General features: G+C 40.5%; 1 protein-coding gene across 3 annotated transcripts in view; it reads left to right on the forward strand.

Moving 5' to 3' along the window:
- The window catches only part of SLC5A1 (solute carrier family 5 member 1), a 50,648-nt gene extending 47,363 nt beyond the window's left edge, over positions 1-3,285 (forward strand). For all 3 annotated transcript variants that reach the window (XM_072879819.1, XM_072879818.1, XM_072879820.1), the window contains exons 16-18: positions 827-1,042; positions 1,351-1,453; positions 2,314-3,285. In XM_072879819.1, the coding sequence (XP_072735920.1) occupies positions 827-1,042; positions 1,351-1,453; positions 2,314-2,537 (543 nt within the window). In that variant the 3' untranslated portion in view covers positions 2,538-3,285. The remainder of the gene's footprint in view (positions 1-826; positions 1,043-1,350; positions 1,454-2,313) is intronic.
- Positions 3,286-12,901: the final 9,616 nt, after the last annotated feature.

A 12,901-nucleotide genomic window follows, 5' to 3' on the forward strand; every position in this document is an offset into this window, starting at 1 on the left:
CAGGAATTATAAATTTGTGTTACCATCATTAGTTTTTTGACTTCACAAACTCACAGAATGGATGAGATTGGAAGGCACCTCTGGACTAGTGCAACCCCCCCTACTCAAAGTAGGGCTAACAGGAACAGGGTGCTCAGGTCCTGTCCAGTTGGGTTTTGAATATCTCCAGGGATGGAGACTCCACAATGTCTCTAGGAAACCTGTTCCAATCACCCTTACAGTAAAAAAGAAATATATTTATGTTTAAACAGAATTTCCCGTATTTCAATTTGTGCCCAGACATACCTGTGCGTCTTTTATACTTTGGGCTAGAGTAATATAAACCTAGCAGAAAAACATCCACCAATAGTGTAGAGAATTAACTTTTAACTAATTACTAACAAGGTCATTAGAAAATAAACCAGACAAGTATTTCAGGAGGAATGACACACACTTGCTAGCTGGTTCCATCAGGCTAGAACGGTCAGGGATTTAGCCCTCAAAGATAAAAAGATATGAGAACAACCCTTGGGATGTGCAGCCTGTGGCTAGAGCCTGTCCTGTATAAGGAGAGCATTGCGTGGAGATGGATGAACTTTGAGAAATGAGCTGGATAAGGTGTTCTCCATATTCTTTCTCTGAGCTGCTGGTCATTGCCCCTTTCAGTTGTATTAATACACTGAGCTGTAAATACAGTCACTGAAAGTATCTGGGTTAAAACCCATGTGCCAAAGCCAATGTAACACATAACTACCTCCATGTTTCCTCCAGCAACTATTCAGAGCTTAGAGCTTATTTCCATGCCTGAAACTACTCACTTTGATAACTTCTGTCACTTTGTCCGCAGGGTGCCTTCTGGGGCCTGATGGTTGGGCTGCTAACTGGACTCAGTAGAATGATTGCAGAGTTTGCCTATGGAACTGGCAACTGTGTGACCCCTTCCAACTGCCCATTCATCATCTGTGGGATTCACTACCTTTACTTTGCAATGATTCTTTTTGGGGTTTCCGCCATCGTCATCCTGGCAGTCTCTTTCATGACTAAGCCCATTCCTGATGTACATGTGAGTATTATTGCGGTCCTGCTCCTCAAGAAATGGAACTCAATGAAACCACTAGTTTTAAACACTGGTACTTGTATATTACCTCCTGACATTTCAGCTACCCACATCGTATAGTCTTTGTAAGAAAGCAAAGGAAATAGTCTTCATTTATCTGTCACAAATCTTCAGTAACTCCTAATAATCTTAAAAGTTGACTTAACAGACATTTGGGATGCCATGGTCTTATAGCTTTTTCATGTGCTGGCCAGACTGATTTGTCTCTGTGTAGTAAGGCTGTAGATTCATAAACGTATTTTGTTTCATGGCAGCTTTACCGCTTGTGCTGGTCTTTGCGGAACAGCAAAGAGGAACGTATTGATCTTGATGCAGATGAGGAGCAGGACCAAGCTGATGAAAAAGATGAGGAATCAGGTAACTGTTGAATATCTACAGGTTCTATCAATATATTTGAGCATCCCTATTTCATTCCTGAAGAAACATTAACATGCTCAATAACCAAAGACACGCTTCGTCCCCCCCAACAACAAAACCTCAAACCCCACATATTTAAATGGCTCATAAGCTGCCTTTTACCAATCTATCAAGCTCAGTGTAAATCAGAAGTGAAGTGGATTCGAAGGGAGAAAATCTTGTTCTCTAGGTAGCTAGGTGGCAGTTCTAGGACTAAAAGAATGGAGATGCTTTAGGTCAGAGGTGGTGTGCACTGGCAGAACTGTGTGCAGCTCTAGCATTTGGAGTGAAACAACGAGAATTCACTTGGAAATAGTGGGTAGTAGCCAGGATTGAAGGAGCAAGGATGTTGTGCAAGGCACCGTGAAAGCGAATTGCCAGACATCCATCTGGGCAAAACCACCTACTCTCTTTGCTGGGTTTCTGGTTCTGCTGCCAAATTCCTTTTCATAAGTATCCTCAAATTCATTTATTTGTCTCTTAATTAAAAGTGTAGAAAGTATTGAAAAAATGGAGTTTAAGCTTTGCGGCATGGTTTGCTTCTCCAATACCAGACCAAGTCTCTAGGCTGCAAAAGGCGCAAGTGTCTTCTGCAAAAGGCTCTCTTGCAACATGTAGAAAATAACTTTTTCCAGGTGAGCTGTGAAAACACAATATTAACTTGATTCTTGTACTGCCTTGTACTAAAATGTTTCCATGTAACTATGACCATAAATCAGAACTGCTGTGTTAAATACAGGAACATCCTCAGTCACAGAGATCTTCTAGTGCATGCAGTGGTCCATGCTTACATTTAATGACCAGTGTGTTATTCCTTCCAGTTAACGAGGAAAGTAAAGAAGAACCGGGATGCTTGAAGAAAGCGTACAACTGGTTCTGTGGCTTAGATCAACAAAAAGGACCCAAACTGAGCAAGGAGGAAGAGGAAGCATTGAAGAAGAAACTGACTGACACAAGTGAAGTGCCACTTTGGAGAAATGTTGTGAATATCAATGGCATCATCCTATTGACTGTGGCTGTATTTTGCCACGCCTTCTTTGCATAAACCTCTGATTACAGTTCTGAAATTGTACTGTATTGTCAAGCAAAACGATGACTTGTGGATTTGCAGAGTTAGATACACTTAGTATTTTCATTGTCTACGTTTGTAAAAAAGCAGGGTGATTTACTTGCTGATTTTTGTGATCATAATTTCAACAATCTAAAGATGAAGGCCACTGGGGTTTCAAGAGAGAGAATTTTTGTTTAGACATTGAATCAATCCAGGGCTAATAGTGGTTCAGCATTTCCATCCAATATTCTCTCTACTCGTGATACATTTCATATTTGAGGTGCAGAACAAGGCTGCATGAGCCATATTTCATATCAGGGTTGATTTTCAACCCTTCTTCTTCTGATCATTCAAATTTCTTTTTCCTTTGGCTATGATAATCTGATTACAAAAAACCCACAACAACTGAGGACCGTATTATGAATTCAAACTAAAAAATCATTTTTGTTCCCTCCAAGCATGGGGTATCTTAAGTAAAGGATTTATGTATATATTGATGTATTTGACACTATATCTAACTTTCCATTATAACTTTTTTCCCTTTTTCTGACTTTTCATTGTGTTGTGTTTCTCAGTAATCAGTGGAACACTAACTGTCTGAATTGATCGCATTTTGAAATTAGGGAAAACATGTCTCAATGAGCTTAATAAGAATTCTGCTGACGATAGATTCTCTGTTTAACATTAACTTCAAAAGGTCCTCCTCTCTTTATATTTTAATATCTATCTATACATGTGAGGCTTTTTTATACAAAATACATGTATTATATATACATACACGATACATTATATATATGCACTATATATTATATATATTTAAAATATATATGTGTGTGTGTGTATATATATATTTATTTCTTACTGATCAATTCCCATCTTGGTACGTTAAAGTTAATCTCTACCTACAATTACTAGGACCTCTTTATCGTGGGGCTGGTGTTAATGTATTGCCTCTTTCTATGGACTGTACTACAAAACAATCCATGCACATGGTTAAAAGTCCAAAGCATCAGAATGCTGCGTTTGCATTTTTCTTTCAAGTACATTTGAGGGCTCTGTACTGCTTTTCTGCAAAGCTATAGATCTTTCTTCTGAAGATTTCATTGAGAAATAGAATCCATGCTGTATGACAGTGTGAGTTAACAGTTCATGAAGGAGAACAGTCACAGCTGTGGGATACCAGCTAAACCAGTCTGATTGGCTCCACTTGGTAAGTTTGATACCAGCTGGAGATACAGGAAAAGATAGATTTAACACTTCAAAGCAAAATGCAATAGATCTTCTTATCTAATTCAGCTTCCCAGGGAATCAAGTGTAAAAAGAAGACATTGGTTGCTGTAGTGAAGCTGCACCACAATTCCTTCTTCCTGTTGCATGCGTATCGTGGGATGCTGCATTGTCTCGAAGCCTTTCAGTATTCTACAGCAGGATGCACCGGACTGGGAATAAGTGCATCTAAACAGGAAGCCAGTGTAGTCACAGAGAGTGTGCCGCACCACACTGTTGCTGACTCCTCTAGTTTTAATCCCTCTCACTTCATAATCTTCTGACAGTATCTTTTCTTCATTTGGATCTAAACCAAAATGCTCTGGATTTTAGTAGAATTGCTGCTCTTCAGTATAATCCCTGCAGTACACAGAAAGGCTTTGCATAGGCCAGATCAAATCAATACTATATAAATACCAGTGCAAACCTTTTTCTTACAGTTAATGCAGTGATAGAGTATTTTAAAGACCATGGAATTAATTATATTTAATGGACTATGAAGACTTGTATGTATTAAAGTATTTGTATATTTTGAAGTATTTGGTGTCCACAAAATGATGGGATTTTTATATAATATGATGGAAGACAGCGAAACTTAATTTGGTGTCTAGATTTTGGCTTTGAGTAATAGCAATGGATGACAAACAAGAAAGACTTTAATGAGAATTGCCCAGATCCCTCTTTGTCATGCTTTGTTACAAAAAGAAAAACATGGTGAAATTATACAACCGTTTGGATAAAGACAAATAACACAAATGATTTCCTGGCAGGTTGAGCAGCCTTTAGACGACCTCCTGGTTAATCAGGCACTGTCACTTCATTTCCCCCCCATGATTAAAGAATTTTGAAAAAGTAACTCTCAGTTTCCCAGGGACGATCACTGTCCATCCTCAGCAACCTGCTTTCATTCCGGTCTGAAAACTGGATTTAGTAGAGCACAGACTTAAAATGTTTACATGAAGTTTGACTGCTGCATAGAGTAATCCTCTAATTTTGTAGAATTTCATAGAAAAATTGACTGATATTGTGAACAGCTGATAAAACTTTCTATGTTTAGATTAATAGTTAAATGCCACCTCAGGTTGGTAGCTATTGCATACAAAGGCAGTTTTATGATTTTAAGGAAGAAAGTGACTTTTCTTCAGTTCTCAGGGGAACTCTGCCCATGTTACAGCTGTTGCTGTGGGACACTCTCAGGCAAAACCTGAGAAGCAGCTTACACTGTCCTGGGCATTCTCACGCTTTAGAATTGGGAACAGTGAGCACATGCTTGTTTCCCACGTTGACTGTAAATTTGAAAGACTTTTGGTTAGTGGAGAGACTCCAGATATATCTCAGGCTAATAGCACAATACACATGAATGGCATGTACAGCGTAATACAACTCTCTTTCAGGTGATCCTGAGACATCCCAGCTTATCCTGTCAGGTAGGATATAGGGTTACAGCTTGTTTTAGTGGACTTTAGCTAGATATACAGAATTAGTTTAAATGAACTGCAAAAATAAAATAAAATTGGAAAGCCAATTACAAGCACTGTAAGCCAATTACAACACTGATATATAAAGAACACATGATAAAGAAATCAGATCTTCCATTTAAGAATTACTACACAATTTTCAGGCCAAGTCCTGAAAAAGGGTAACCAAGCTTCATTTATGTTTTCATTTTTCTGTATCACTATCTCACAAATGTTAATAATGATCATGAGAACACTCTGTTCTGAGAACTCAGAATTTGTTTTTTTTCCTATTTTGTTATTGAAAAAGCTCATGTACTGAAATGCAACAATCACTGGGGGAGGGAAGGTCTGTAGCTTAACTTGGAATACATCTGCAGTAACCATGGTTTGGTTTTAACCAAAATGTCTGCCCAGGGTGAGTTAGGACATAGCACAAGGCTGAGTTCTTCGGGTGTAAGTGATGGTCGTCGTGATCAGAGCACCAGCAGCAGCTGTGATTGCTAATTGGCTCAACTCCTGCTCAGATCACTTTCTTAACTGGCAAAATTAGGAACGTTTCTATGAAGTAAAAGCCGACACAAAAATAAGGAGCAAAGAGTCATGATAAATATATGCATCACCAGCAGTGACTGGCGTTTGGGAGAAAAGCTATAGAGCCTTGGTTATTGTCTTTGAAGAACACTTGGATTCATTGGTTGGAAGCACTGAGCTGGAGGAGAGTTTAAAGCTGATATTCCTGGGGACAGACAGTCACACTGCACAGAGGAGGGCTGGTCACAGCAAGGCTGTTCGGAGGAAGGCTGCTGGTTTTTAAATTTATTTAATGATCTTACGTCCTAGCTGCAGGTCTGTGTCCTGCACCTGCACTTGCTACGCGGTAGCAAGAAGGCCAGGGAAGAGAGAGCGATTAGAGCTTCCCTTCTGTTTAACTTCAAATACAGTATCACAGATTGAACAAGAGAGGGCGACACATCACTAAGAAAGATGAGAAATGCAAAAAGCCCCCCAGTTTTTACTTGGTGATTCATGGCATTTTTTTCACGGAGCGTGTATTGCAGGCCTGTACTAGAGAACTTAAAGGATGGAGTAAAACTGCACTCACTCCAATATCTCCTAGTTGTTCTCATGAAAGGCAGTATAACCAGCACCAGTGCCTGAGGTTATTACGCTTATTACCAATAAAATAGGTTGGCTTTTCTGTCCTCCTGAAGAATACCCCATCATGTTGTCATCTACCACGGGAAGCTGAGAAAAAGAAGAATTTCCCTGGAGCTCTTGTGCCCACCCTCTCCTCACCTGGCAGCGCTTAAGGCTAGAGCAGCTGCGCGTGTGCTCTACCAGCAGCTCCCCTACTTTTCCTTAGGTACCTGGAAGAACTTCAAGCTGAGGTAAGTGTGAGCTTTTCCTTACTCTGTGCAGCATTTTTATTTACAGTTTCAGAGCCTATGACTTTAAAAACTTAGCTTATATTGACAGTGTCTTAAAACAAATTATTACAATGGTTTTCATTCATTCAAATTGCAAATTTTGTCTTGCTAAAAATAGGTCCTATGCTTGAACTTTTCAGCATATTAGTTTTGTTTGTAGCCACAGAAAAGACATTCTGCCCTTCTGGTTTAATGTCATTAGCCAAATCTGACTTTCTTTATTTTGTCCTCAGACAAATCTCTCACTTCTATGTATTTTATATATATATATATATATATTTTTTTTTAAATAGAAAATGTAGTGGTGAGAAGCAAAAATACTCCCTGCTTTGGAACATGAAGAGATAGAATTTTCCAGAGCAGGGCAGAATGGTTTCCAACTCCTGGACTTCTGAAAGCAAATGGAGACAGGGAAATGAGTCTGTAGTTGCAAGAACAAAGAGCCATAATATTTTTAACCTTCTGGAAACTGTTATAAAAAAACTAATATAAACCTTTGTGCATTCAAAATGAGCTCTGCCTGGGTGGGACACAAGGCTTATACAAGATGGTCTTGTTTCCCATGAGCGCAGCTGTCTTGTCTTCTCCTGGCATCACTGAGAATTGTTAGGCAGGTGATTTAAAACTTGGTCTGTGTAGAGCGTAACTGAATTAATTCCAGTATTGACTCAGGACCACATTAATGATATCTGGGCCTTAATTATTGTTGGCTTCAAGCTAAAAAGACAAATCATTTTTCATTGATGTTAAAAATCTGCCTAGGTGCTAATGTGATTGTAGCGTAGGGCACTGTGCAGCATATAGCACTGAAAACAAAGACTTGCTGTATACACAGCGTTTCTTTTGAAACAATGGGTTTAATTATAGCGTATGAGAGAGCCAGATCCTAACACGTTAATTTAAGTATTTATACTGTGTATGAAGCAATTCAAAAGGATCTTCAGCATTTTTACGACCAAGTCTGTGGCAGATTTATTATGGAGTATACTCAACTGAAAGCTAAGTCAGTCCAAGGGGAAGCATTCATCAGCTGAGTTTCTTTGATCCAGGTAATTGTTTTACTGACACCTAGAGTGCTGATTAATTGCCCAGCCTCACAAATTAGGGACTGTTGTCTCTCATTCCAAAGCTGTAGACAGCCATGGCACTCCCCATACGCACTGTATTTCTGTACTTTCCCTGGTCCTTAGTCCTTAGCTGCGTGTTGAATGAATGTTCAACACCAAGACAACTACAAAGCCAGCATGCATGTCTCTAGGGCTAAATCTGTGACTTGGCTCAGAAAACATGTCCTAACTTGAGAAAGGAGAGAATGCCCATAGAAAACTATCAGGACTGCAGGTTGCCCATTCAGCATCAGGTAACATCAGCGTCATCATCTTGGTGAAGTTCATGGGGAACATGACCCAAACTGTTCCTGTCCTTGGACTTGCTAGGACAGGTGACCTTTTCATTTTATCAGAATGTCAGTACTGGAAGAATTTTAGGATGCATTTTTCATTTTGTGCACTGTCTTAAGGGCAACACTATACTCAGCAGCTAAGTAATAACTGACAGAAGCCCAGATACTGCTAGGCCAAAGGATATCTTGGGTTAACTCCAACCTGATTAATAAATCAGTGTTACTGTAACTTCAGTACATCTTGTTCTCCTTTGTTTCAAGACTTAGTGTACCTCAGGAGAAAAAGAAAATCCTTAATCATAATGATATTTTGTTTTAGATATGAAAATTCATTAAATTATTATTTGCTAAATTATAGAATCAATGTTAGTTTAACAATGAATAAGAGTATTGAGATTTCCAAACCAATTCCAAATATATTTTCTACTAAATTCTTTTTACCCTATAATTTCTCTTCATGCCACTGGGTTGGTTTTTGTCTCTCTTCAAATATGTTTGGGGTCAACTTGGATATTTCCTTTTTCCACCATCGGTTTCTCTATTTGTGAAAACTTTTTCAAGGACTTATTCTCGGTTGCTTTGATTTCCCAACTACTATTTCAGAGCTGTAATCTCATCTCCCACCTTAGGGCCACTGCTTTAACAGGGAGATTCAGAAATACACTGAAACATATCCCCAGAAATTACTGGACAACTTAGTAACTGTTAACATTGGTGGATCGTCTTGATATCTACATGCTGGTTTTGTGCCTTGTTACTAACTATATGGGTGGCCTATAGTGTAAGCCCTATAAAATTATATTTCTTCCTGTTTTGTTATATCTTCTAATAAAACAGGGTATGTTATTTGCTGCCAAATAGCATAAAAAGAAAGCATGTCTACATTTTCCCGGCGAAAAAAACCCCACCACATTGGGACATTTAGTTAGGCGTTTTACCTATTTGGCTAATTTCAATTACATTTGGGATCTCAAAGGTCTTTGTGAAGAATGTGAAGGGACATTTCAGATGTCAAACTGTGGCTGAGAAACTCATTTTAGGAAGGAGATTTAGGAATCAGCATATTACTATGGAAGCAATTGTGTGTTACATTTTAATAGACCCTGAGAAATGATTTTGTAGAATAAAAGCTTACCTCGTAACTCAGGTTCCGTATAGTCAGGATTATAAAGGAGATAGTGTGATGTATCTTTGCTATAGCAGGTAGATCTATGTGTTGTTCCCTTGTCTCCCACGCTGTGACGGGGTTTGCTGCACTGTGCCTGTACGCTCTCCTGCACTGGCCTCCTGCAGTGTAACCCAGTATGAGACACCAAACATTTGGACACCAAGATAATACAGCTCTAGAAACACCACAGATTACAAAACCGTGTTCTGCAATAAATGGGATTATTTCTGCATGAGCTCGTGTTCTCTGTAGCATCCTGTGCTTCACACAGGCTGTTTAACTCTGCCACCATTGTCATATGTTGTGCTGTGCTCCTGCAAACGTGTGTCATCTGCAGTCCTTCAGTAAACTGCAGCAAGCTGCGCCACACCTGAGCACGTGAATTTGAATTATAATATCTGCAACCTTTTTGTCAGTAAATATAGCTTTATAAGTAAAAAAAAAAAAAAATTATAATGGTTCACAGCTGTTTTGTATGCAGACTTGGAATTTCAGTGCTTACATAGGCAGTACACAGTCAATATAGCCAAAAGGAATTACTGCTGTGATTGAAATATCATATTTTATGTTGTCAGATGTAATAGTGCCGAAGAATTGCTGAGACAAAAGCTGATATGTGGAAGCAGTACTACTAGCATCCATATTTCAGAGTTCAGTTAAGGCTTTGTTCCATTCTTGAGTGGTGCGTGTATATAAGACAGGAACATTGTGATACCATACAGAGCCTTGCTTGGAAACAGTTTATATTGTCTTTAAAGCAATGATCAGGCAGATGCTCAGAATGCAGTACCTGAGGTCCAAGTCAGCTAAATTTCTTCTAGTCAGAGCAGTTCAGTCTCGACGGTCTTATTTCTACATCTGAACAAGCTCATTATTTTGCAAACTTGTTGAAGTGTGATACCTGGATTATCGGGGAAGGCTGTGACGGAAGTTTGGAACTGAGCTAAAATGACTGCATTTTCCTGCAGCAGTTTTGTAAGTGCAGATGAGCCTACCACTCTCTGCTGTTCCCTAGTCCTTTACTGAATATTCAGCGTGTTATTAAGCTGCCTGGCTCTCTTTTATTGAACTGGATGCACTCTGGCATCAGTATGTATTACGTATGAGTGCCTTATGTATGTAAAGTGTGTTTAAAAGGCAGAGTTCCTCCAAGATCCTGCCCAGAGGGAATGAATCCAACTGACTCAATACTTTTAAATCACATCTTTATAGGAGAGGCAATTCATCCTTGGTTAGGTTATGGAAGAGAAACATTTTAACTTTAATCACTCCTACAGAATAAGTTTACGCTTTGTATAAGCATAATGCAGTTTGCAGTGTGACAGTGGGTTTCTGCAAAGGAAAAGCAGCCCTGACAAATAACCCCTTTATATAGATGATGCAGCTTCTTTGTAGCTACAAGTTGGTAACTTCTAGATATGAAAATACCATGTAGGAGCGAAACCTGAGGACACATGGGACTTCCTGTGAAGCTGTCAGCTGCACTATGACACCTTTCTTGATCGCTGAGAATGGCCAGGATTTGTCCTGCTAGCTTGCTTTATTTCTTTGCCCAGGCCTTCTGTTGATGCCTCTTAAATTACACACTTACAACTGCAGACAGAAGAATTTGCAATGTATCTGTAGTGACCTGCCTTGACTACATGGTGAGTCAAATGCTACTGAACTTCCCACCATTTCAACTGTCCATCAGCTCTAAACACAGGAACTACCTTATTTCCTTCAGGCAATATATGTCTTGTTGGATAGGCTTGCTGCTACAAACAGCTTGAACTTTCTGTGTTATTCTCAATTCTATGAAGTTAAAGTTTGTTTGTTGTTTTTTTTTGAAAAAAACTTGTTGAGATTAAAAAAAAACAAAAAAACCCCCAAAACCAACAAAACAATTTTTTCCAAAATAGGGAACATTCTCAGTTCTCTGTTCTCTTTATCTCCTCATTTCTCTGTTTAGGCAGCTGTTAATCACAGAATACTTGAGGTTGGAAGGGACCAGTGGAGATCATCTTGTCCAGCTCCTGTTGGACTAGACCGTAACATGAGGATCAGCTTTCCTCTCGCCCCCTCCTTCGCCCCCAAAAGTGAGCCACAATGGCAAAACTCTTCAGCTCTGGCACAACACTTCCATTTCCATTATATTTGTTAATTTTTGTACTCAAAGGATAGATGACAGCTGTGCAAAACTACAAAATACCAAGTACTAGTGCAAACACAGAGGCACTTTTATTCCATGCCATAAGCAATTTCAGACAGGGGTCAGACCCCTCTTCTGTTAGAGGCAGTGGGGTCTGCCCTCAACAGAGCTTTACCAAGGGCTTCCCTAGTAAAGTCTTTCTGACTTATTTTCCTTTTACCTTAAGCGTAGACAACTGCACATGGCAGCCCTGAGCCTGACTCCAAGCACACAGAAGGAGAAAACCTGCCTGTTGAGATCCTCACCAGCTTAAAAACATGGGAGCAATCACTGCAGCTAAAGCTCAGGAAGAGGCTGCTGACACGTACAGCAAGAGCGGGGCTCAGAAGGGTCTGCAAAGTAAAGCGACAGCTGCTACTAAAACTCTCCTCGAGAAGTCATTAGCCGGGGGTATTGGAGTGTCACATGGATAAATCTCATCATAGGGACAGGGCTAGGCTGAGGAGCTCTTAGCCCAGGGCAGCGGGGTCCATCTCCACCAGATTCACTGCTGGCAAGTTTTGTCAGCAACTCCATTTGTTAGAAGGGTGCTGATAAGTATTTGGTTATAATTTAGGCTGGGAAAGTCTCATAATTCTCTAGGGGAAGCCCTTCTATGACATTGTAGTTGCTTTTTCTGTGATGATGCTCTAAATGGTTCTAATCCCATGTTCAACAAATGTTTGCAGCAAAACTCAGGTAAATTCCTGTTGTCAGGTCAATTTCTCAGCATAGATGAGACTGCTGGAGAGGTTAATTATGAACCTGTGGTGGGTTGACCCTGGCTGGACGCCTGGTGCCCACCAAAGCTGCTCTGTCATTCCCCTCCTCAGCTGGACCGGGGAGAGAAAATATAACGAAAGGCTCGTGGGTCAAGATAAGGACAGGGAGATCACTCAACAGTTACTGTCACGGGCAAAACAGACTTGACGTGGGGAAATTAGTTTAATTTATTACCAATCAAATGGGAGTGGGATAATGAGAAATAAACCCAAATCTTAAAAAACACCTTCCCCCTACCCTTCCCTTCTTCCCGGACTCAACTTCACTCCCAATTTTCTCTACCTCCTCCCCGCCAGCGGCACAGGGGGACAGGGAATGGGGGTTGCGGTCAGTTCATCACACGTTGTCTCTGCCGCTCCTTCCTCCTCAGGGGAGGACTCCTCACACTCTTCCCCTGCTCCAGCGTGGGATCCCTCCCACAGGAGACAGTCCTCCACGAACTGCTCCAACGTGAGTCCTTCCCATGGGCTGCAGTTCTTCATGAACTGCACCAGCATGGCTCCCTTCCATGGGGTGCAGTCCTTCAGGAACAGACTGCTCCAGCGTGGGTCCCCCATGGGGTCACAAGCCCTGCCAGCAAACCTGCTCCAGCGTGGGCTCCTCTCTCCACAGGTCCACAGGTCCTGCCAGGAGCCTGCTCCAGCGCGGGCTCTCCATGGGGTCCCAGCCTCCTTCAGGCATC

The sequence above is a fragment of the Ciconia boyciana genome, chromosome 15, assembly GCF_034638445.1.
Source record: "Ciconia boyciana chromosome 15, ASM3463844v1, whole genome shotgun sequence".
Classification (NCBI taxonomy): Eukaryota; Metazoa; Chordata; class Aves; order Ciconiiformes; family Ciconiidae; genus Ciconia; species Ciconia boyciana.